The 24,610-nt window shown below is 47.6% G+C and overlaps 3 protein-coding genes across 12 annotated transcripts; 1 reads left to right on the top strand and 2 right to left on the bottom strand.

Annotated features, from left to right (window-relative positions):
* Positions 1-141: 141 nt before the first annotated feature.
* On the bottom strand, positions 142-1,245 carry LOC120817306 (polyadenylate-binding protein-interacting protein 2). 2 transcript variants are annotated; one of them, XM_078101649.1, is made up of 4 exons: positions 1,186-1,245; positions 836-1,061; positions 513-638; positions 142-434 (listed from the first exon to the last, which is right to left on the bottom strand). In XM_078101649.1, the coding sequence occupies exons 2-4, from the start codon at positions 962-964 to the stop codon at positions 369-371; spliced, it is 321 nt and encodes a 106-aa protein (XP_077957775.1). In that variant the 5' UTR covers positions 965-1,061; positions 1,186-1,245; the 3' UTR covers positions 142-368. The 2 variants fall into 2 exon arrangements, with proteins under 2 accessions (XP_077957775.1, XP_040029309.1); XM_040173375.2 differs by lacking the exon at positions 1,186-1,245 and having other exon boundaries at positions 836-1,146.
* Positions 1,133-11,767, top strand: matr3l1.2 (matrin 3-like 1.2). 6 transcript variants are annotated; one of them, XM_078101640.1, is made up of 23 exons: positions 1,264-1,358; positions 1,441-1,623; positions 2,813-3,677; positions 4,111-4,172; positions 4,242-4,280; positions 4,605-4,696; positions 4,920-4,975; positions 5,088-5,204; positions 5,278-5,403; positions 5,478-5,642; positions 5,952-6,076; positions 6,159-6,435; positions 6,511-6,720; positions 6,813-6,903; positions 6,988-7,004; positions 7,100-7,222; positions 7,304-7,432; positions 8,572-8,700; positions 9,200-9,330; positions 9,418-9,646; positions 9,719-9,833; positions 11,211-11,326; positions 11,397-11,767. In XM_078101640.1, exons 3-23 carry the CDS (start codon positions 2,907-2,909, stop codon positions 11,454-11,456), a joined length of 3,180 nt encoding a protein of 1,059 aa, XP_077957766.1. In that variant the 5' UTR covers positions 1,264-1,358; positions 1,441-1,623; positions 2,813-2,906; the 3' UTR covers positions 11,457-11,767. The 6 variants fall into 6 exon arrangements, 5 of the variants coding, with proteins under 5 accessions (XP_077957768.1, XP_040029301.2, XP_077957766.1 ...); XM_078101642.1 differs by having other exon boundaries at positions 1,133-1,628; XR_013467457.1 differs by lacking the exon at positions 11,397-11,767 and adding an exon at positions 10,458-10,652 and having other exon boundaries at positions 1,259-1,623; positions 2,723-3,677.
* Positions 11,768-11,886: 119 nt separating this feature from the next.
* Positions 11,887-23,829, bottom strand: b4galt1l (DP-Gal:betaGlcNAc beta 1,4- galactosyltransferase, polypeptide 1, like). Of its 4 annotated transcripts, XM_078101647.1 has the most exons (7): positions 23,465-23,817; positions 22,805-23,215; positions 21,668-21,903; positions 16,656-16,843; positions 14,478-14,600; positions 13,888-13,992; positions 11,887-12,847 (listed from the first exon to the last, which is right to left on the bottom strand). In XM_078101647.1, exons 2-7 carry the CDS (start codon positions 23,166-23,168, stop codon positions 12,718-12,720), a joined length of 1,146 nt encoding a protein of 381 aa, XP_077957773.1. In that variant the 5' UTR covers positions 23,169-23,215; positions 23,465-23,817; the 3' UTR covers positions 11,887-12,717. The 4 variants fall into 4 exon arrangements, with proteins under 4 accessions (XP_077957773.1, XP_040029304.1, XP_077957774.1 ...); XM_040173370.2 differs by having other exon boundaries at positions 22,805-23,829; XM_078101648.1 differs by lacking the exons at positions 11,887-12,847; positions 13,888-13,992; positions 14,478-14,600; positions 16,656-16,843 and adding an exon at positions 17,396-17,845.
* Positions 23,830-24,610: the final 781 nt, after the last annotated feature.

Genomic DNA, 24,610 nt, shown 5'->3' with positions numbered 1-24,610 from the left:
TATACACAAACAACGTTTCACGTAAATGTTTCTATTTTCCTGCTTTAACTTTTAATGCTGTTGATCATTAGTTAATAAAACCAATGCTTTTTTCCAATAAAACATTTATTTCAAATAGATTTAAGGAAAAATAGATTATTGTTTTCTTTATATTACTTTTTATACATAACTTTGTATTCATTTAGAAAAAAACGTGTCAGATGGCTCACACAAGGATTCTGGCTGAAAACCACTAAACTAAATGTGAAAGACGAGACAGACAGATGGGCGGGGAGGACTCTAGTAACCATGGGCAACACGTCATCAGAACTTTGGCAACACTTCAGACACCTTGATGATGTCACGGGAGGGGGCGGAGCCCGCAGGGATCACATGACATGTTTCTGGATACCCGGCGTGAACTCCTTGGCGTTAGGGTTCAGACTGCTTTTCATCTGGAGGACAGAAGGACAGTAGTGAGGCTTGTGTCCAACGTTTCCCATGTCCTCTGTCTCCACACCACCTGAACTCACCACAAGCTCCTGGACCTCCTGCGGGAGGTCTCTGGAGGGGATGAACCACTCCCACTGCTCCTCTTCCTCCAGCATCTCCTGGAAGCATCGCTCCATGAACTCCTCCTCCCAGAGCTCCTCCTCCACCTGAGACACACCATGCAAACAATCTGTAGACATTAGGACGTGTTTACGAGACAGAGCAGCCGTAATATCCTCCGTGGACACGGATGGACATGTTTCCCCTCTGAGGACATATAGCCGTCAAACACAGATGTGTGTATCCTCTAAGGACATGGAGCAGCCGTGACACATGTACCTGTCTGTCCTATGGGGACACTGACCTGCCGGTTGAACTCCTCCTCGTTCTCCATCCACATGTACTCAGCGAACGGGTCATCCTCGGGGACGCGGTTCAGAACCAGCTCCGTGTTGATGGTAGTGGTCTCGCGGCTGAGTCTCGGGTCCCTCATGTCTCTGGTCTCGGACGTGCGCCACAAGGACACGGTGAGACCCGCCGAGCACCTGCTCCGGTCCGTCTGGGTCGCTGTTATGGCCGCTGACAGACCGACCTTTAGTGGCCGTTGAGACACCGGAAACGGAGTTAAGACACACAGAGACGCGCCCGGATACGTTCCGCCAGAGGGACTGAACAGCACGAGCCGCTGAAGCCGCGGGAGTAGCTCACAACCCGGATCGATCCACGGAACTCCGACGGCAGCTTCTCCTCACCGTAATGGCGGCTTCTTGTTTGTTTACATTGGTGACGTCAGGTCGTGCTCGCTCATGAGTGGACGAACCGCACTGCTGCCTTCACGTGCCCGCCAGACCCGTTGAAACCAAGCTGCCCGAAAGTCGGCTAGTGGGGTCCGTCACTTAAGTTACATACTGTCGCTCTGTTTCTCTCTATATATATTAATGTAATATATAACGTTAGTATATTCTTCAGTATGAAGACGCGGTGTAGCACACATCTGGAACAGCAGTCGGCAGCATAAGTCATTTCATCGGTTCGAGGTGCGCAGTGAACCAAATAAGACAGAAGAAGAAGAAGAAAACACCGCGATACTTCAGTCTTCACGTTGGGTACTTTGGCTAGCTCAGCTAGCTATCACCTACGCATCCGATTTAGGTAACGTAAGTTCCCATTCACTAATTCACGCGATTATATGAACACCATTAGAAATATTTATGGAAGACATACAGGCATGGAACTATAAACTCGTTTAGCCAGCGGCTAGCAGTGGATTTTTGCTTAAGCTATTCACGGCTCAAGTCATCGAACATTAATTAGTTGGCGTTAATACTAGGCTGTATGCTAAAGCTAGCTTCGTGTGTGCGGTATTGTTACATTCACCTAACTTAATGTCACACGCTGGTGCGATTAAAACGTTAATCGGTGGTTAAAGTCTTTCGGCTTCTTCGGTTTAAACTCGTGGTGCAGTGACCGTATGCTAGCACCATTAGCGTAGCTGCTAGCACAGCGTTGTCCTCCATGCAAGTTAGTGAAGAACCGTTACAAAGTAACGTTACATTTACGTTAAGTGCTTTACTTCAGTTTACAATCGAGGTCCTCATACATGACTTGATTATATAACATGTTTATGTCCTTCCTGTACAGTGAAAACCACGTGTCAGAAGTGTTTACTTTGAAGTATTCAATTATATTACAGTTCTCCTAATTCCTAACTAGCAGGAAGACACTTTTCTCTTAAACGCGAGGAACAACCGAGGAAACGTTTGTGTATGTTCTCCTTAAACACTGTCTGCCCAGTACTGTACACAGCATGGATCGGTTACTATAGTAGGACTCTACTGTAGTAATCTGCAGGGATCAGATACTTGTGGTTGTTCTACAATATCTGCTACCTGCGTGTCTGAGAATCTTTCAGCGGACAGACGGTTTTAACAAAAAAACATAAACATGACAAAGTATCGTTGTTGTCACAACATCCAACTAAATAGATACGTTAAATCAGTCGTTGTTTTTAGAGACACGTGGTTCTCACAGGATGGAGCCCGATGGTGCTTTGATGTACTTGATGTGTTACTTGAGTGGAGGATCTACTTCTTCAGCCGCTGATCTCTACTCGTTGACATTTGAAAGGAAATGATTCAGATGGAAGATGATTTTAATTACATCTGTCAGAGCTCCTCCTTGTTCAGTGAGGAGATTTCCTTCGCCTCCTCCTCCGGTCGCTCTTCACAGCTTGTTGTGTCTCCTTTCCTAGCCTCCTTTAATACATCCTCGTGTCCACCTCCTCTGGCTCCTGTGTTCTTATCGGAGGCCACGCCTCCTCCTCCTCGTTGTGTTTCTGCAGACGTCCACAGAAGAGGACTTCCCTTCACTGATATTAACCCCCTCCCCCGTCCTTCAGACTCTTTTCTTAATCGCTTGTGAACAAGCTGTCCGTCATGTCTCAGAAGTCTCAGTCTGACGGGGGTCAAAAACACTTCGCCGTGGGCCGCGGGCTCCTCGCTGCCGCCGAGACCTTGAACTTCAGCATGAGCGAGCAGCGGTCCGGCAGGCAGATGGGGGGCGGGGCCTCGGGCGTGGGGGTGGGCAGCGGCATGGACAACCAGGACGGGGGCTCCCAGATTCCGCGGCGCGGTGGTGGTAACCACATCGGCAACACCATGAAGCTGTTTGCCAGTCTGGGCCTGTCGCCCTCTGACCTGGACGCTCTGGCTGAGATCCCAGAAGAAGACATCAGCGTGGAGACGCTGCCGCACATCCTCATGCAGCTCAAGAGCCGTAAGGGGGACGCCTCGGAGCGGCGGGGGGCCGCGGCCGTGTCCTCAGACGGCGGGTACCGAGGAGGACGCGACAGCTGGGACGGCGGGAACACGGAGAGGATGGGCGGTCCTTCTCTGGGGCCCGGCTCGGCCCGGGTCCAGACTTCTGCGGACTTTGGCTACGGTTCGCTGCAGGACGGCGCCCCCAGCCGCGGCTACGGCTTGAGTTACGGCAGCGGGGGGGGCAGCAGAGAACGTCCGTACTCGGAGCTTTCCCGCCACGACTCCTACAGCGGGGTCGGCATCGGGCCGTCGGCCTCCGACCCCAACTTTAGGCAGAGGAGGATGGGCTCCCCGTCCAATGGGAAGGTCCAAGACTTCTTGGGGGTCATGCCCCCCATGTTCCCCCACGTGTGCTCTCTTTGTGACTTTGACGTTCATTCCAACATGGTGAGTACACCAGCTTCCTGTCTTCTTCTTCTGGTGACCCCACAGCATGTCTTCTGTTTCTTTATAGTGGCGCAGAAGTTCTTTCCTGGTCATCTGTTCCTCCTCCATCTAGAGTATTCACACATAACAGGCCGGCTTAGTCCGGAGGGCGTGTCCATCCCGGACCAATCAGCAGCTCTGTACACGATGACATTGTTACTTTCATGGGATTCATAGTATTCTGGTTGAATCTGATCTTTCATTCTCCTCACCCGGAGATGAAAACACATTACAGTCCTCTGCTCATGTTATCAATAATAACAGGAGCTCCTAACATTATCAATACGGATCAGTCTTGATATGAAATGTTCTTTGTTACGAGGCGTCGGCGTGAAAGTAAGAGAAGATGTCGAGGCTCTGATGTTTAACTCGCTGACTCTGTCTGCGTCGGCAGGAGTGGAACCAGCACACTAACGGACTCCGGCACGATGAGAACAGACGGCTGCTGCTCAACATGTGAGTGTCCCACAGCGACTGGCGTCTGAGTTCTGCTTCTGGTGCTGACGATGCCCTCTGTGCTTTCAGGTATCCGGACTGGGACCCTGGCATGTCCTCCGGCAGAAGGTAAGAGTCCTGCAGGTTTTACCACTTTGAGGACTCTCGTAGTTTAGTTGCACTCAGGGGTTGAGCGGGCGCGCCGGGAACCACAAGGTTGGCGGTTTGAGCCCCGGCTGCCCCATGTCTCATGTCGAAGTGTCCCTTAGCAAGACACCAAACCCCTCATTGCTCCCCGGGCAAAATGTAAAAAGCCACGAGTTAAAAAAGTAAGTCGCGTTGGATAAAAGCGTAATGTGATGTGGACGTTAGACAGACTCACTGAATGAGAAGGTGGAGCTCACAGGAAACATCTGGAGCAGAGCTTCCTGTTGACCGCTGTCTCTGTTCCAGTCTTCTGGAGACCCCCAACATGTCTGCAGGGCTGCTGGGACCGGCCCCCGTGTCTTCCTCTCAGACCGGGAGAGGGATGTCCTCCAGCTGGGGCAAGACCCTGTTTTATTATTATTTGTGTTTTATTATTAGCACATTTCATTATTACATTCATAATTATGATTATTGTCTTAATAATTCATTTTATTCTTCATAGTAATTGTATTGATATGTTATTATATTCCTAATGAATGTTCTCACTAGTGTTGATATTTATTAGGGATAACTGTTTTTAAAGTGAGTAGTTTCTGCAGACTAATGGTCAGTGTGTTTCAGGAGGAGGTGGAGGAGGTCCTGGTCTGTCAGGAAAGAACCAGTCGGGACAAAATAAGGTCAGTTTGTCCTCCGGTGTGTCTTTAACCAATGTGACGTGTTTCTTCAGTAGGACGTGATGGTGTGGTGAGGAGCAGGGTGGTGCTGTGTAACTACCGTTGGTCTCCTCAGGTCAGGAGCAGGGTGGTGGTGGTGAAATACGACCGGAAGCCTCTGAGCAACAAGACTCTGTTTTCCTTCACCGAGCCCTTCGGCTGTCTGACGGAGCACCTGGTCCTCAAGAACAAGGTAAACACCTCCGCTCAAGTTCTCCTCATCTCCGTTGTGGTGTCCGGTGTCTGACCCCCCGTGTCTCCACCAGGCCTTCCTGGAGATGAGCAGCCACGAGGAGGCTGTGGACATGGTGAACTACTACGAGCAGAACCAGGCGTCTCTGTACGGGAAGGAGCTGAGCTTCTACCTGTCCAAGAGGCTGCTGGTGATTGAGGTGCACGTTCTCCTCTTCCTCCTGTAGTCCCGCTGCTGTCCCACCCCCTGAGACCTTCTCTGTTTCTCACTCAGAAGGACCAGCGGGCCGCCGACAGGTCTGCCCGGGAGGTCAAAGGTCAGGGCAGCCAGGTGGTGTTCTTTTCCAACCTGCCCAGAGAGGACGAGAAGAAGAAAGAGCTGCTCACCATCGCGGGACGCTTCGGCACTGTGGAGAAGCACCTGTTCCTCACTGACCAGGTAGACCATCGAGGTTCTCTTCATCTGTGTCGCCATAATCAACGTATTGACTTCTCGCACAATAGATGAAAATGAGCGTGATGATTGTCAGTGTGCAATATCTCATAATCATTTTACATATGAGTGTCATCAACATTTTAGTCCATCGGGGAGCCTCTGTCCTCTTGTCTGCTGTTTGTCGGGAGAGGAGGCGGAGCTTAGGCAGCGTCTCCACACACACACACACACACACACTCCAATAACAACAATAATAATAATAACTGGTCTAAATCATCCATCTATCAATATATTGATCCATTTGTCCTCCAGGCTTTTGTCCAGCTTGGGACTCCGGAGGACGCTGAGATGTTGGTGAAGTATTACAGCGTGAACCCTCTCACCATCAAAGGCAGACCGATCCGCCTCAACATCTGCACCAAGTACAAGACCCTAACGTGAGCTCAGAACATCTGGAACCATCACACAACCGCGTTCTTCATCAGCTCCTCACAGATCCGTCTCACGCTTCTGTTTCAGCGTCAACCGCAGACAAGGAGGAGAGGATCGCAGCCAGAGGAGCAGCGGAGCTGACACCTCCTACTCCTCCGGAACCAGGACCTCCTCCAAGTCCTCATCTAGAACCAGGGAGGAGGACAAGAAGGAGGAGGACCAACATACAGAGGAGGAGGAGGAGGAGGAGGAGGAGGAGGAGGTGTCAGGAGTTATGGATGGGGAGGACCAAGGGGAGGAGCACGTAGCTGATGGAGTTGCAGAGGGGGAGAAGCCAAAAGGAGGCACAGAGGAGCAGGAGGAGGTTAGAAAATTCAACATGTTTAATCTCATCCAATGATCACTGATTTACAGAAGCTCTCTGATCACGTACACACAGGTTCCTGATGGGGATGATGTCACAGAAGACCCACCTGGAGATGTGGGTGGGGCCGAAGCAGAGTTCAAGCAGGAGGCGGAGTCAGAGGAACAGGCCGAACATACAGAGACCGAAGTCTCTGCCGAGGAACCCGAGATTAAAGAAGAAATGGAAGCAGAACCCGGAGAAGGTTCAGAGACGGTGGAGGGAGACCTGTCTGCTGATGCTATGGTGTGTGTGTTTGTGTGTGTGCGTGCGTGCGTGTGTGCGTGCGTGCGCGCGTCTCTCCCCACAACATGAAGTCTTTTGTTGTCGTTGCTCAGTTTGATCGTGACTTCCTGGCGAACATGGAGGACTTTGTGACGCTGGACGAGCTTGACGAGGACGAAAGAGACGGAGAGTCCGACTCCACCGGTACATGAAGGTTTCTCCATAAATCGTCCTTAGATGTTGAGATGAAAGCTGTCATTGACCCTTTGTGTCTCCTCTCTTCTGCAGACAACACCAGGAAAGGGGTGAGTGTCGGTCCGTCCACAGAGACGGTTCTGAGACCGGAGCTCAACGTCACCACTGACATGCTGCTTCTTCTCCTTCTCATCCTCTTCTCCAGGGAATGAGGGTGGTGAACATCGTGGGCTTCAGACGAGGTTACAACTTCATGAACGAGCTTCAGGGACTTGCCAAACCTTTTGGGAAGGTGGTGAAACATCTGGTGCTGGACCTGAGACCGGAGGTACCCCCCCCCCCCCCCCCCCTTACCGGTTCATCAGCATCCCGTGTGTCTGCTTTATTAAACGTTCCATATGTTCTTCAGGCGTACCTTCAGTTTGCCACAGAAGAAGAAGCTCGTGCCATGGCCAGCTTCTACAACGGTAACATCACGGCGTCTGTGTGCGGCCGCCCGGTGAGGGTCAGTCACTCCCTGAGCTACCCGACCATCCAGGTGAGCGGGCCAAAGGGTTACATCTGATTACTCTTTAAGTTCCAAACTGCACATTTGACTCAAAGTCGAGAGGAGCTCTTATCTTTATCTTAAAGCATTCTGCTACTGTGCTGCGATTATATTGGATATCAAACGTTATAAAGGTGTTCTAAAAAGAACACAACATTTATGAAATACCTGCGAGTAGTCATGCATCAAGCACACGTCAAGGTTTTCCTCCTCACCTGCGAATAATATAGTTGAAGATAACTCTCACACACCACGAGTTCCTGTGAAATCATCTCGACACCCACGAAGGTCTCTCGTCTGCCTAGTTTATGCTTCTGCCTTTTCAGGGACACGCAAGAGTCCCTCGCGTGTCTTTTCACGCCTCCTTGCGTGCGTCGACCCATTTTTGTAGACCAGCGTCTAAAGCTTTGCAGCCTCCTGCAGCAGCAGGCTGTGATTGGTCTCTGACTACGTCCTTTAGAGTCTCACGTCTCCGTTTTCACAGCACAATACGGCCGTTATTAAAAGGAAGAACGTTGACGAGAGAACGGATCAGATTGAAGAGCTTTTAAATATGAGCGCTTGTACAAGCCGTCATTGGCGGACTATGAGGACGCCGGATGGCCTCTGATTCATGGAGGGAGATCTCCACAAACGAGGGAACAAAGTCGTGGAGGAAAATACGGGACAAATGTGTCCTTGATGAAAAGCAGCAGTGTGGATGCACGGGGCAATAAAGTCTATGATACATAAATAAAGCAACCAACGACTTCCACACACAAAGACGTGACTCTCCAGGTCGTCTTCAACAAAACACGTGACTCCACCTGTTGTTCTGGAGGTGAATCGCTCTGCAACACACGCAGGACTTTACAACCAGGAAGTGAAACCAGTGCGTAAAGACGCAGAAACACGCGGCGACCTTCAGTGGCACAGACTAAGCCAAACAGTAGCTACGGTTTCCTAACAAAAGTGCAAAGTACATTTTACTGTTGCAATGAGAATAAACACAATAAACATTTGCACAATAGTTTTATTGCAATTTTAACAGAAACATGTCTAAGGATCAAAGAGGTGTTGACGGTTATATTTGACATTTACAAGGGAGAAGTTGAATGTTTGGGTTGACGTGTTGATGTCTCCTGTGTTAGTGCGGCTCCAGCAGGGTAGTCTACGTGGGTCAGATCCCCAACATCAAGTACTCGGACGACGCCATCTTGAAACTGGCGGAACCGTTCGGGAGGGTCGAGAAGTATTTCCTCAACAGGTTGAAGAGAGAGGTACGACCGCCACGGCAAAGCGCTTCTCATTTAATTCAATCTAACATCAATTTCTGGTACAGCCCAAAATAAATGGAGGGCTTTGTGGTCTTCACAGCATCTTCCATCCTGAACGGAATAAAAAAGTATCGAGCATAATAATCATGGTATCAGTATTACAAATAATAACAGCAGCAGTGGATACAGTAAATGGTAGTACAATAAGTAATAGTAATGTAACTGTCTAATAGTGATGATGGCAGTAAGTATCAGCAGAAACCACAATGATTCATTGAACGGGGAACTTAGTAAGTCTGGGCCTATAGCAGATGGTCCGAGCTGGCCGAGCCGGCCCTGTCTCGTGAGGCCGAGCCGGCCCTGTCTCGTGAGGCCGAGCCGGCCCTGTCTCGTGAGGCCGAGCCGGCCCTGTCTCGTGAGGCCGAGCCGGCCCTGTCTCGTGAGGCCGAGCCGGCCCTAGCTGTGAGGCCGAGCCAGCCCTGTCTCGTGTTTTTGTCCTCAGTGTTTCATAGAGATGGAGAAAGCTGAGGAGGCTGAGAAAATGGCAGAAGATTGCAAAGTAAATCCTCCAAGGTTCAACGGGAAACGTTTGACTGTTTACGTCAGCAGGAAGTACAGACAGCTCAAACACGGGTCAGTTTCTTCTTCAGTGGGGAACAAGCAGTTTTTAAAAAGACAGAACTATCGTCCATCTAGTTTATCAATTGGTTTTGTTTTTAGACACCGATGTCCAGACAGAAAGAGAGAGAACAGCAGCATTTCTCCTAAATCCTCCAAACATCCTGAAGAACCTCCGGCCAAGAAATCCAAGGAAGACAAGAAACATGAGGAGGAGATGGAGGAGAAGGAGAGAAAGGAAGAGGTGCTGAGTTATGAAAACAAAGAAGAAGAAAAGCCATTGGAGAAGATACCTGACGGTTCCGATGAGAACCAGAAGATCTGCCAGGAAGTGAGTTTCCTCTTGTTTTTGGTTTGGCTGTTGGTGATGTCATGAGTCATTCTCTGCTGCTCCGAGCTGCAGGAGGTGCAGTCATCGTCCAATGAGAACACGGAGACCGAGGCCCCCCCGCCGGCTGAACACAAACCCAGCGTGGCGTCCCTGCCGCTGGCCCCCCATGACCCCAACACCCCCGTTGGTAAGTCCATCATAGACAGATTATGATTGTCCAATGAGGGACACGCGAGGGGCTCTTGCGTCTCTCTGGAAACGCAGAAGCATAAACTAGACTTTAAGGTTAAACTGATTTTCCACTAAACCCGCTTCTTTAAACGGACACAACTTGTGCGTTGAGAGAGGAGCTGCGTCTGTTTGTCTGTCGAGCCGCTGGTGGCGTCAGACCCGAATGGCGAACAGCTGTTCAGGTCAATGAATTAATGTTTACTTGAAAAAACACTGTTAGGTTCTGAATCTAAATACCGTGATATGGACTTCTGGTCATAGCGTGCAGCCCTACAACTCATTGTCACGTTCAAGACACCAGTGTGAGATATGAGCTTTGACACTGTGGTCCTAAAGGGATGGAGGTGGTCAGCAACAACTCAGGCAGGCTGCACCACCCACCACCACCACCACCACCACACCACACCACCAACAGCCTGAACCGTTGGTCCTGGTCCAACTAGTTCCACTGGTGATGCATCCAGCCTTAGTACACATTCTTCTTCCAGGTTCCACATGTTGTGCGTTCAGAGATGGTGTTGTGTGTTCCTTGGTTGTAACAAGTGGTTAGTTGAGTTCCTGTTGCCCTTCTATCGTCTAGGACCGGTCTCCTCTGACCTCTCACACCAACACGGAATCGTCATCCACATCGCAGCTGCTATTTTCTCTTTTCGGGATCAACCTTTGAACCCTGGAGATGGTTGCGTGTCCTGGAGATGGTTGCGTGTCCTGTAGATGAGCAGTTTGGACGTACTCAGACCAGCACCAACAACCACGTTGATCCCCTTTCTGATGTGTATGTGTCTAAATGCACTGAGTTGCTGCCATTTGATTGGCTGTTAAAGCACCTGCCGTGTGTCGGTTCCTTTGGGTCTTGATGAATGTCTGGAACATACTTTGGTCAAAATACCACACAGATCATTTAAAGCAGAACCCTCTTTACCGCGTCTGAAACAGCCGTCCACAGAGGGACCTGTTGAGTGCCTGTTCCTTTAAATGCTAATGAGCTAGCTTCATTAGCTCCATGCTGCTAGCGACCTGTTCCAAGTGTATCTGAGGTTCACAGAAACCAAGCGAAGCGCTTTGGCAGATATCGTAGTGCGTGTGTCACGTGAATCATAGGGAGTCACACGCTAGGCGTTCCCGTGTTGTGTAGAAGAGTTGCGGTTAAACGGTAACGTTACAGCTCACTGTTCCTGGAAAAGAATAAAAGGATTTGTACAAGAACCAGGACGAATCGCGGGCGTTGTCTTTGTGTCGGTAGATGAGCCGGATACCCAAAGCAACAGCATTTACACAATCTTCCCCTTTAACAAGCAGTGTGTGTGTGTTGTGATCATGTTCCGTGTGCCAGGTGTTGAACATGTGAAGATGGGGTTTTACTGCCGCGTCTGCTTCCTGTTTTACTCCAACGAAGAGACGGCCAAGAAGACGCACTGCAGCAGCCAGGCGCACTACGACAAGCTGCAGGTGAGACCAGCTCCGCCCACGGGGGGGTTTGATGTCGCCGCGTCACTGCAGACAGCTGCTGTCGTTTCAGAAACACCTGGAGAAGGAGCAGACCAAGGCCGAGAAGAAGAAAGGGAAGAAGAGCTGCTGATGACCTCACTGCCACCCAGGAGACACGTGTCCTTCAGAAGGTTCTTGTCAGTTGTGCTGTCTTGTGCGTCCCAGAGCCGTTGTCACGGTGACGAGGTCGTTTCCTGTGTCGACTGTTGCTTCACAAGAACAGCAGCGGAAGTTAAGTTAGTCCAACAGAGCCGAGCATGTTTAGAAAGTAGTTTGAGTCTTTTAGTTTAGTCGGCGTAGGAGCACCTCTGCTCGTGTCCAAACTATTCCTGTCGTCATCCTCAGAACAATGTGGTGAACTTTTTACGTTGACAGATTTTTGAATTAAACGATTTTACTCAATGTTCTTCTGTTTTGTTTAATAGTATGGCATGTAGGTGATGATGCCCCCCCCCCCCCCCCCCCCACACAGAGGTTATTCCAGGGGAAACTAGTTTGATGGATGAACATAAATGACAAAGTTCTGTTTGATTCTTTACTTCTATTTTTATCTCCATACATTTACAGACGGGTTCATCAAGTCACACCAGTTAGACTGCATTCATTTTAAGGCACTTTAACAGTGATTCATTCACTTATCGAAGGTTGTTGGTCTGAAGGCGCACACACACACACACACAGAGATATATTATTGCATTCTTTGGTCCAAACTGGATCAATAAATGTTTACGCTCTTATAAGGACACTTATAAGATCCTGACTCAGTCTGATGGTTCAACTTTGGCTGGAAGCTGATCAATTGGAGGATTAAACCTGATTATCAAGAGAACTGCTCAAGACTAAAAGTCCCGAGACAACATGGGGCACAAGGCTGGAGCTAGCCACAACAGCTAGCGTTAGCATCACATCTGGAATATTTCCAGTTTTTTGATGAATAATGATCGTTGTCGTGGAGACAACACCTCCAGTAAGGCCTCCGTAGTGCATGAGATATGAATTAAAGTGGGAGGGGTGATTGTTTTGGTGGGAAGTCACTGCGTTCCTTCTGAGGCCAGTATGTTTGGAGGAAGGAAAACGTTTGAGTACATTGTCAGTAGAAGTTAACTGAAAGACAGCAACTATGAAACATGTACTAAACTTTGGTTTGAGAGTCGAAACTGAAGGTTGCACATGGAAAGGAAGTGAAATTTAGGCTCCATCACATAAAAGCTCCTCTCTGCCGTGATGAGGGAGATGCCCCGCCCCTTATTACCCACAATCCCCCTCCAATAAAGGTGGTGGTTGTCTCCTTTTCCTATGAAGGTCCATGGTGAAGGTCTGATGTTGGAGTCAGCTGACCCTGCCGCTGGTCGTCATGGTTTCCCCACGTCCACTGTGATCTTAGTGAAGAGATCCAAGCGCTCCGTCTTCACCACGTTGTAGGAGAGAGAGTTGATGCCGTCTTTGTGCATCGTGTCTCTGGTGTGAGCGATCCGGTCGAACCTGAGACACAGGAGATCAATCATAAACCTCATCAATCACCCCCCAGATCGATCCTAAACCTCATCCATCGCCAGACCAGTTCACATGTTTCCGCCCTTGAACGTCTCCTTACAACCGTCCCCATGGAGCACAACCAACGACATCTGCTCTTAAGCAGCTCACGCCAGAACATCTGGACATGATGACTGTTCTGATGTGTAATATCACTATGAAAGGAATGAAGACCGCACACAGAAAATTCACTTGCAGGGTATCCGTCCCAACTGGTGGACCGGATCTGGACTCAGAGGACGTCCTTTGCATTCCAGGCAGGACAATATTGTCTCAATACTGAGGACAGACGAGAGAGGTAGCAGCAAATTACAAATAAAAGACCAGAGGAAGAAAAGATGGACAGCGACAATTGAGAAAAAGAGAGAAAGCGAGAGAAAGACGGGTGAGAGGAACAAATGGACCGCGGAAGTAGAGAATTTAATCCTGACTGGATTCTGATAGGATCTTTTTGGGTGTAGATCTGCACCGTCATTTTCTAACTCTTTCAGGGCTGGTTGGAGTCGTCAAACAGTGTGACATCATCATGTTTGTTTGCGTACATGGTTGTCGGGTTGGAAGCAGCAGCAGGATGTGAAAGTGACAACTTCCTGTTGCCATTAGGTGGCGCTCTTACTATTATTCTAATATGGCATATTGACGTCTTCATGATCAAGATGTCCAGACACATGAGACATCTTGAGCTGAATAGACAAAGGACGGAAGTCAATCACATCCAATTGCCGTGAAAGCGTCCTGCTGGGTTTCCTCAGGTTACATCCGCGTAAAAAACCCAATCAGACTAAAACGTCCTCGCCTGCCACGTGTCCCCACATTGCTAGTGTCCCAAGCACCTCGCTCTCACTAAGAATTATATAAAGGTCCCAAAAAGGTGACAGTCTTAAGACACATTAAGTTCTTCAGGATGAAGTCGATGACCCGATCGATCAATGAGAAGGTCAATTATTAACATGATCAGTCCAGATATCGATCAATAACCTGGTCTCTACCTCTGAGGGTTGGGGTCGTTCTGCTTGTCTCTGTCGTGGCGGATCATCCTGCACTTCCCCACATCTCCACTGGGCCTGGAGATGGACATTCCTCTAGAGGACAACCTGCAGACAACGGGACAACGGTCATATATAAAGATATATATGCGCATACTCGGGGCGTCGTCAGGCTTATTTTAGCCCCTAAAATCATTTGGCATTATTGGCTTCCAAAAAAACATTAAAAATAATATTTGGGTTAAATCCTTAAATTAAACTTTAGTTTTCTCACATGGAAAAGTTATAATATATATATAATATATATATATATATATATATTATATATATATATATATATATATATTATATATATATTATATATATATTATATATATTATATATATATATGCAAACATGCCACTCCCCTTTGGGCTAAGCCCCCCCAACCTCCCAATGAAGTCTGTTTGAGCTATGCGCACACAAAGGGGATATTTAGTGTGACAGGGTTAGAAGATAGTTTTTATAATAAAATACCAGCTGTCAGTAAGTGAGCAAGAGTGTGAACAAACAGGAAATAACTGCATTGACATGAATGTGTGTGTGTGTCGTACCTGTTGAAGATGTCGTCGTCTTCTCCTCCCCAGCCCCAGTAGTTGTTGGGGAAGCCGTTTATCTTCAGGTATTGTTCTTTACTCATTGAAGACACGCCTCCAAAATACTGATTATAGGGCAGCCTGAAGGACATGAGGACACATTTAGTGAGGTTATGGTCTCCAGGAAATAACAGTCCCTGTAATGTCCAATGTGAAGTAATGAAAACGAGTGCATGTGTGTGCGTGCGGTCACGTGTACGTGGTGTCTGTGTTGTGCCCAGAGGAAACAGGAAGTGGCCAAATAATCTCTTCCTCTGTGGTGTCTGTCAGCACTTCCTGAGACACATGAAGGCCCAATTTCCAATGTCGCCCCAAACCGGAGGGTCCTCTTAAACCTAGTTTATGCTTCTGCGTTTCCAGAGACGCAAGGACACGCTACGCAAGACCCCCTTGCGTGTCCCTCGCGTGTCTTTTCACGCCTCCTTGCGTGCGTCGACCCATTGTTCTAGACTAGCGTCTAAAGCGACGCAGCCTCCTGCAGCAGCAGGCTGTGATTGGTCTCTGACTACGTCCTTTACGGAGTCTCACGTCTCCGTTTTCACAGCACAATACGGCCGTTATTAAAAGGAAGAACGTTTACGAGAGAACGGATCAGATTGAAGAGCTTTTAAATATGAGCGCTTGTACAAGCCGTCATTGGCGGACTATGAGGACGCCGGATGGCCTCTGATTCATGGAGGGAGATCTCCACCAACGAGGGGACAAAGTCGTGGAGGAAAATACGGGACAAATGTGTCCGTGATGAAAAGCAGCAGTGTGGATGCACGGGGCAATAAAGTCTATGATCAATAAATAAAGCAACCAGCGACTTCCACACACAAAGACGTGACTCTCCAGGTCGTCTTCAACAAAACACGTGACTCCACCTGTTGTTCTGGAGGTGAATCGCTCTGCAACACACGCAGGACTTTACAACCAGGAAGTGAAACCAGTGCGTAAAGACGCAGAAACACGCGGCGGCCTTTAGACTAACGTCCCCCATGGTGGACGTGCTCTCACATACGAGCACATTCGTTGTGTAGTATTATGTGTTTTTTCCTTTACAACATTAGAATATTAGTAAAGCTGCTGCATGCAGAGCCGTGAGAAACGTCTTTTAAACCTTTTTGTTGGACACAAACCAGTGAGACATTAAAGAGGAGTCCCACAGGACGCACCTGAAGGAAACACATTACAGGTTCAACACCATCGAACCAGTTTTTACCAGCGATATTGTTCTTGTGATTAAATATGAGGATGTGTGTGTATTTCCAGCCTGTGTGTAGTGCATTCTAACAAACAGTGTAAAAACTGAATTAGTCAAACGTATGGATTATGATTAGTGTACATTAAATATGAACTTAACACTATATTGGAACTTACACCGTTTCTCTGTCTTTTGCTGCAGCAGCGTGTTGCTTTCTTTCTAATTACGGGTTCATACTCGTATGCTTGCATTAATATTTGCAGCTCAATAGGGGTGAATATACTGTTTGTGGTGGTTGTCATGGTGACTCGTAGTATCATGGATCCATTCATGCTGCCTTTATACTGTGAGTCAACCTACTGGAGTTGATGTGAGCTGCTGTGAAACCAGAACCTCTGAGTTTAGGGTTTGTTAAACGGACCCCTGGTCTCTGGTTGTTCCTCAGACCCTGAACAGAAACTATGCTTTACTCGGAGTTGGCTCAGTTAGTTTGCCGTGTTTCCCACAGACTCATTTGTGGAGGTGCATCGGCCGCCACACATTGAGGGGTTTTCCTTTTTTCTTTTTTAAACGCCATTCAAATAACGCAGCGTATTTGTTCAGCTGCATTTATACTTCTAACCCTAACATTATATTTTATTAACCCTAACATTATATTTTATTCCTCGTGCACTGTTGTCTTGTCGTCCAGTCAAATGCCTTGTATGTCTGACATATTATGGCAATAAATGTTTCCTGATTTGCCTCCGTCTGTCGCTCACACGTGCTGATGCTAGCCGTTAGCCCGTTTGAACCATAGAGAGACACCGTGTGCTCGAGCACAACCAAACGCCACTGAGCCAAAACCAAATGCTGCTTCCTGTCTGAGTGTTTTTCCAAATCAACCTCAAGGTGAAAGAACTGAGGTGGTTTGATCAATTACGACCACAGGCAGCAGGCGGGCGTCTCACCTGAAGCCAAACTTGTCCATGGAGACGGACAGGTGTCGGGGCTGACTGAAGCACCTGTAGATGTTGCGGTCGTCCATGGGGATCAGGTCCACGTCACTGAAGACGAAGCACTCGTAGTCGTAGTCCTTCAGGGCCTCCCGGTAGCCCACATTTAGCAGCTTGGCCCGGTTAAAGACTGCCTCTCCGTCCTGGTCAACAGCAGATTACTTAGAGACACACACAGCATCTACATCCTCCAGCCTCAGCAGACACACTGTTGCACTGTGGGTAATCTACAAAGAAGATCCTCGCCACAGCGTTTAATAACGACCAGTAGCTCCTCATCAGGTTTCTATGGAAGCTATTGTGCTGCAGGCCGCAGTAAACATACCACAGGTTGCTAGGCAACCAAGACCTGTATGAGCTCTCAGGTGTGAAGCTTCGTTGACTACCTGTGAACGGCACAGACTCCAGGTGTAGGAATCATTGCTGTTAAAAAAGGATTCATCATAATGATGCCAATAAGCACGAATATCAAAAACCGTACGTAAATATACAAGTATCGTACTTGTGGTATAGAATTGAATATCATGATATTTATGGCCCTTATTGTATCGAAGTCATCCCTTTGGTACCGTGACAACCAGACGCGAAATACCAATTTGTCAGTAAACAGATATGAACATAAATAAAGCGGTCAGGACTATTTAACATGCAAGGTCATGGCGAGTGGAAGAGAAGCTTGAGGCATTTTGGCTTCCCTGTAAATTATAATGATTATGATTATTATAATTATAATGATAATCAGCATGATCCGAACCGCGAGGTTTGTGTTGTACCCTTAATATAATACTGTGTGTAAAAAAAGGTACATGAGATACGTTACCAGGTCAGAGTACATCAGGTGCATACAATAGTCTAAAACAGCTGGAACATGAATGACTGAAGCTTTTCTGCGTTCTGCTGCTGCAAACAGAAATCAGAAGGAGGTAGAAAGAAGGAAAGCCTGTATTACCAGAGCAGATTGGTCTGCAAACACCAGCTGCTATTGGTGAAAACCAAGCAGGAGCAGGTCTCAACAGCTCCAGCAACCACAACCATTGGTCAGAAGCGCCTAACATGCAGAAGGAGGGTGAGGGAGGCGTGTGAGCGGTGGAGCCAAAGTAGAACAGAGGAAGAGGAGCACAGAAGAGCGAAGAAGAGAAGAACAACTGTGAATCACAAACAAACAAAGAGGAGGAAGAATTTAGACAAACAGGGCTGATCTTTGTTTAATTCGCTCTCTTGTTTAATCCTCACACACAGGATTTTATCATCTGCTAAAGTCCGTTCACACCAAAAGCAAAGCGCTTTACTTGCGTGAGTTTACCCGCCCGACTATTTGTGGTCAATTCCCGCCATTCGCGCAATCACTTCCTTCGCACCAGAGAGGGGGCGTGGCTTATCTCCGTAAAAACAGTTCATTTCTGCTATCCGCCATGGAAATAACCACTACTTCTCATGGAAATAACCACTACTTCTCATGGAAATAACCACTACTTCTCATGGAAATAACCACTACTTCTCATGGAAATAACCACTACGTCGCTCAGGGAATTTCACCAACTTCTCCAGAAACTGGGCCTGGATGACCGCAGCTTCCAGCGCCACTTGAGGCTAACCAGTAGCCAGTTTGATGAGCCGTTGGCTCGGGTCAGCGCCAGGATCTCTCTACAGGCGTTCAATCTAAGCTGCGGCGCGCCTGTCTATCGGTGTCTGGTGTAGCATCTCAACACTGACCGGCAATTAGTTTTTTGCCAAAGTTGAAATATTTCAACTTGCGCAAAGGAAGCTAATTTTTTTTGCTTCACGCTATTCCTTCATTTGTGTCCTTCGCAACCATTCGAGTATGTGCATCGAATTAACTTGCTCACAAAATTTGCTTCGCTTTGGGTGTGACGACAGCTTTAGAAATCACTGAGCTACATGCAGTCAAACAAAGTCTACATTCAACAGATCAGATAGTGTAGTCCTGTTGAATAGCCGTGGTCCAGGAGGTTTTGGTCCGGTGTGTAGATTGAAGCATGAAAGCAGAACTAAAGCTGGTTTCACCCAGTAAGTTTTAGCTTATATCTGGCTCTAACTATTGCTTGCGAGCAGGAGGTTGAATACACGAGCACGTATCTCAGCGTTCGGTGTAAATGGCTTTATACACATGTGAAGACCAGTGCCGGGTACGAGAAGCTGCAAACCAGGTTGAGATAAGAACCCAGGTGAGGATGAGGGTAAAACACACTGTTCCTTTGTTCGAGCGCCTGTGAGAGCAAGTTAACTTCTTCAGACACAGCTGCATATGGAAACCTTAAATCTTTCTGCTTTTGCACGTCAGGGTCAAATACAGACACTTGAGACACGTGTTTAGCACAAGACACATGTTACAACATATTTTACCATTACATGCATCTCACACTCAGCATCCTAATAAGATTAGCTCATCTCCATCAGCAACGAATGGCTAGCTCTATACCATTAGCAACGGGATGAGGTTAGCTCATCTCCGTCAGCAACGTGATGGCTAGCTCTATACCATTAGCAACGGGATGAGGTTAGCTCATCTCCGTCAGCAACGTGATGGCTAGCTCTATACCGTTAGCAACGGAATGAGGTTAGCTCATGTCCGTCAGCAACGTAATGGCTAGCTCTATTCCGTTAGCAATGGGATGAGGTTAGCTCATCTCCGTCAGCAACGAATGGCTAGCTCTATACCATTAGCAACGGGATGAGGTTAGCTCATCTCCGTCAGCAACGTGATGGCTAGCTCTATACCGTTAGCAACGGGATGAGGTTAGCTCATCTCCGTCAGCAACGAATGGCTAGCTCTATACCATTAGCAACAGGATGAGGTTAGCTCATCTCCGTCAGCAACATGATGGCTAGCTCATCTCCGTCAGCAACGTGATGGCTAGCTCATCTCCGTCAGCAACGTGATGGCTAGCTCTATACCGTTAGCAACGGGAAGAGGTTAGCTCATCTCCGTCAGCAACGGGAAGAGGTTAGCTCATCTCCGTCAGCAACGTAATGGCTAGCTCTATACCATTAGCAACGGGATGAGGTTAGCTCATCTCCGTCAGCAACGTGATGGCTAGCTCATCTCCGTCAGCAACGTGATGGCTAGCTCTATACCGTTAGCAACGGAATGAGGTTAGCTCATCTCCGTCAGCAACGTGATGGCTAGCTCTACACCGTTAGCAACGGGATGAGGTTAGCTCATCTCCGTCAGCAACGTGATGGCTAGCTCTATACCGTTAGCAACAGGATGAGGTTAGCTCATCTCCGTCAGCAACGTGATGGCTAGCTCTATACCGTTAGCAACGGAATGAGGTTAGCTCATGTCCGTCAGCAACGTAATGGCTAGCTCTATTCCGTTAGCAATGGGATGAGGTTAGCTCATCTCCGTCAGCAACATGATGGCTAGCTCATCTCCGTCAGCAACGTGATGGCTAGCTCTATACCGTTATTAACGGGAAGAGGTTAGCTCATCTCCGTCAGCAAGGTAATGGCTAGCTCTATACCATTAGCAACGTGATGAGGTTAGCTCATCTCCGTCAGCAACGTGATGGCTAGCTCATCTCCGTCAGCAACGTGATGGCTAGCTCTATACCGTTAGCAACGGAATGAGGTTAGCTCATGTCCGTCAGCAACGTAATGGCTAGCTCTATACCGTTAGCAACGGGATGAGGTTAGCTCATCTCCGTCAGCAACGTGATGGCTAGCTCTACACCGTTAGCAACGGGATGAGGTTAGCTCATCTCCGTCAGCAACGTGATGGCTAGCTCTACACCGTTAGCAACGGGATGAGGTTAGCTCATCTCCGTCAGCAACGTGATGCGGTAAGCACTACACCGAGATGGCAGGCAGTCGAGGCAGTATTTACGTATTTAAATATTTATAATTAAAATTACTTGAGGTGTAATCATTTTGTATAAATAATCTAATAATCTCCACGAATCAAAAAACTGTTCACAAGTTCAGTCTTTTAGGTCTTCAAGACTTAATGTCTGTCAATGTAAATATTTGACATCAATAAGATGTTCAAGAAGGACCATTAACAAGCACTGAGGGAACCACAGATAAAACAATCATGTATTTTTGGCTGTGTCCAATAGGGCTGAAACGAATATTCTAAATTCGAATATATATTCCAATAGTTAAAACAACTATTCGAATGTGAAAATTAATATTCAAATGTAGATTAACAAAATAGACTAGATGGGCTACAACAGCTTCATGCACTGGTTTGATTATTTGACGTTTCATGCCATGTTTACCACAGCACAGCTCGCTCGGAGCGTTTAATGTCGGTTCATACTGTAAAACTTCAATTAATGTTAATACTATTTGTTTCAGTCACTGAATGAAGCCTGCCATATTTTGGACAAGAATAGCGAGCTTAAAACGCTTGATCAGCGGTCAGCATTTGATTATTGTTGTCGTTCATTTAAACCGCAGAGAGCGTGACGTGGGGGGGTGGAAGAGAGAGAGTTCATTTACTTATTTTTGTGTAGGTGTTATGTGTTGTTTGTGACTGGTCTTGCGGTTTTGTGGCTTCACCAGCGCTTTGAGTACATTATATGGCCCCAAACCGAATGCTCTGCTATCCCAAATTGTGAGAAAACGGAAGACAAAAATCCAAAAATGGCCAAACTAGCAGCCCCAACAGCTAACGAGCTAACGAGCTGGCCAGCGCTCCTTTCGCCGTCAATGAATATACGCGTTTACTCAAAAAAGAAAAAAACATAATTGTCATATTATTTGTTACCGCACAGCCCCAAATCGGTCATATCAACTTCTCCTCCACCAGAGGCCTCAGCTGATCAGTGTTCTAACCTTCTCCTTTCTACAGCGAACAGCTCAAGGAATACACAGAATTCTGATAGCAAGAATTTGAATATTCACCGAGATTATTATCAACCTTCACTGTGACATCGCTGTGACAGCGTTAGACCGGGGGAAACCTGGTCTGAAGCGGTTTGTCGTGGAGACATGAAGAGTACCTGGTTGATGACGTAGACTCCGTAATCTAGCTGCTGTCTCTGCAGGATGGGGTGCAGGTAGAAGAGCCAGAACTTCAGGTGCTCGTCTCGTCTCCTGAAGGGGATGATGATGGCCACCTTTGCCAGAGCTACGCAGTCTCCAGGTCGGAAACGCCCCCCCGGCTGCACGTTGGGGTTCATCTGCTTGATCTGATCAAGGTTCACCGGGGTGTTGAACTCTATCCGCAGAGGCCCCACTGAGGACAGACACGAGACACAATCACACTGAGGACAGTCACGAGGCACAATCAGACTGAGGACAGACATGAGACACAATCAGACTGAGGACAGACACAAGGAACGTTCGCACTGAGGACAGACATGAGGCACGTTCGCACTGAGGACAGACATGAGGCACGTTCGCACTGAGGACAGACATGAGGCACGTTCGCACTGAGGACAGACATGAGGCACGTTCGCACTGAGGACAGACATGAGGCACGTTCACACTGAGGACAGACATGAGGCACGTTCACACTGAGGACAGACATGAGGCACGTTCACACTGAGGACAGACATAAGGCACGTTCACACTGAGGACAGTCACGAGGCACAATCAGACTGAGGACAGACACAAGGAACGTTCAGACATCAGACCCACTGTGGTCCAATTCCAATTATTAACAGCAGAAATTGAAAGACATTTTCTCCATGAAGACCAGAACAGAGGAGCAGACTTCCAGCTGCGTGATTAGAAGCTGGACTCACGTGAAGCTTTAAACCACGGTGATGAATACCATGTTATGAAGATATACAGAGTTAAGCTCAGAGGACCTGATGGGTCCAGAGTGGTCCTGATGGGACCCGGTGGGTCTAGTTCTAAGAGCGGAGCTGTTGGACATCAGAAGGGGTCCCAGCTGAGGAAACACGAATCAACCGACTGATAATAAACATCTGTGATCATCCAGTTCATGTGAGTTAAGGTCACCGAACTCCACAGACCACCAGATACCGCATCCAGAGCTGGTCCAGTCACAGTCTTGGTCTTAACCCTCTTTTATACAATCTGAGTCTATGCAGGGTTCTAAATACGAGTCTTTAAAAATCTCTATACTGATCAGCACACGGTCTACGTACAGGTCCACATACGGGTCTTACCCAACAGAGGCGATGTCTCGGGACATTTCTCCAGCTTCTTCTCTGGTTCTTCCGCCTTCTTCTTCTCGTCCTCCGGAGCTTGCGACTCGTCCCCCGTCTCCTCTTTTGGGACCAGCTCAGCTGGCTCCGCTTTCTTGGTTTCGCCCTCCTTTGGTTCAGTTTCGGAGGTGAAGTCTAGGTCAACGACCCGGTTCGCCTGTGTGGAGACGTTATGGGACTGCTGGTTCTGGACGAAGGCGAACCGTATGTCCAGAGAGCGGACGTAGAAGAAGAAGGTGACGGAGATGTGGAGGAAACACAGCAGTACGACCAGCTTACAGGTCCGATGGAGCAGGGTGAACCTGACGGTGGAGTCGGCGGCCATCCCGGTTCCGTGGTTCACCTCCGGGCAGGAGACAAACAAGGTGCAAACTATGGGGAAGAAGGCGGAACGGGGACCGCGCATGCGCACACCGTTAGCTCTCGGGCTCCATTTTCACTCAACTTCAACGGAAAGTTTCCAACTTTCGGATCCCAATGTTTGGTCAACTTTAGGTCGAAAAGTTCCCACGAAAGAAGCCGAACAACAAAACAAATGTTTGTCAGCAGTTCGGGCTCGATCCGGGTCAGACAGTCGTTAGCTTTAGCAAGCAACGTTAACTTTTAATGTGATCAACTTACAGCGGCAATTAGCGGATGAACTCGTCTTCTTTACAAAAACACATTTTACTCTTCAAATGTGTTCACCAACAAATCAGAACAGAACCTCCGGTTGTACACGGGTTAAGAAGAACCGGAGGAACTCGACGGACTGGAACTTGTTTCAGACTCTGCTCCGCGGAGAGGGAACACAATGTGTCAAGCGGAAGACATTATCCGTTACACTTCCGCTGACATATTTCTAAATAAAACACAATCGGTTGGATTTACCAGAAAATGAGTTAAGTGAGCCTCTAAAATTATAGATTTCCATCATGTTTGATTATAATTGATCAATAACTTGTACATACCCTCAACACATCATATCAGAATCCTCTAAAAAAAAAAAAAAAGCAACTAGCTGAGCGAACGTAAACAGAAACTCAAATATATACAGATATAAATACTTATCCCTGGCCGGGGACTTCGCGACCTCAAAGGTCAGGGTGGCGGGGCTGTTGGTCATTCAGTTTTGTATTGGAATGTTTCCAGGGATTCTACTGCAGTTTCAATGTTTTATTTTTAATGTTACTCTCTCGTTGCCCTGTAAACTAGACCCACTGTTACACTTTTATTTTGAAGGCAGACCCACCATACCTCCGGCGCGTTTGAAGCAGCTGTCAAGTGGCTCGGGGAAAGGGCGTGTCTGCCTCACGTGTCAGTCTGTGACGACACACCGCATACGTTTATGAATCATTGATTATCGTTTGTTTGATCAGACCTGACTCAGGTCAAGGCAATAAATCAATTGATTTATATACATAGAACGATTCAAACCTCTGTGTCACGTGGCCGTTTGGTTATTGATCAGTAAGTTCAAACTGTGAATAGATCAGCTAATGTTCCAACAGTAACTACAAACTACAAAAGTTAACTTGCTAGGATGCTGTTATTGTGAAACTCTGGACCATGAAACAGGAAGCAGAGAGAACACATGAAATGTAAACACATATTTATCTCATGTGAAAGTTTAGAAATCATAACATAATTAAAATTCTCTCTATGTCTCTCACTTAACGCACACACACACACGAACACATGCTAACACAAAGACATATGCACACATAAATACATATATACACATAGACACGCATACAAACAAATGCACGTACGTCTATACAAACAAAC

This window comes from Gasterosteus aculeatus, chromosome 4 (genome assembly GCF_964276395.1).
Source record: "Gasterosteus aculeatus chromosome 4, fGasAcu3.hap1.1, whole genome shotgun sequence".
NCBI lineage: Eukaryota > Metazoa > Chordata > Actinopteri > Perciformes > Gasterosteidae > Gasterosteus > Gasterosteus aculeatus.
This window is presented reverse-complemented; position numbering and strand designations above follow the sequence as displayed.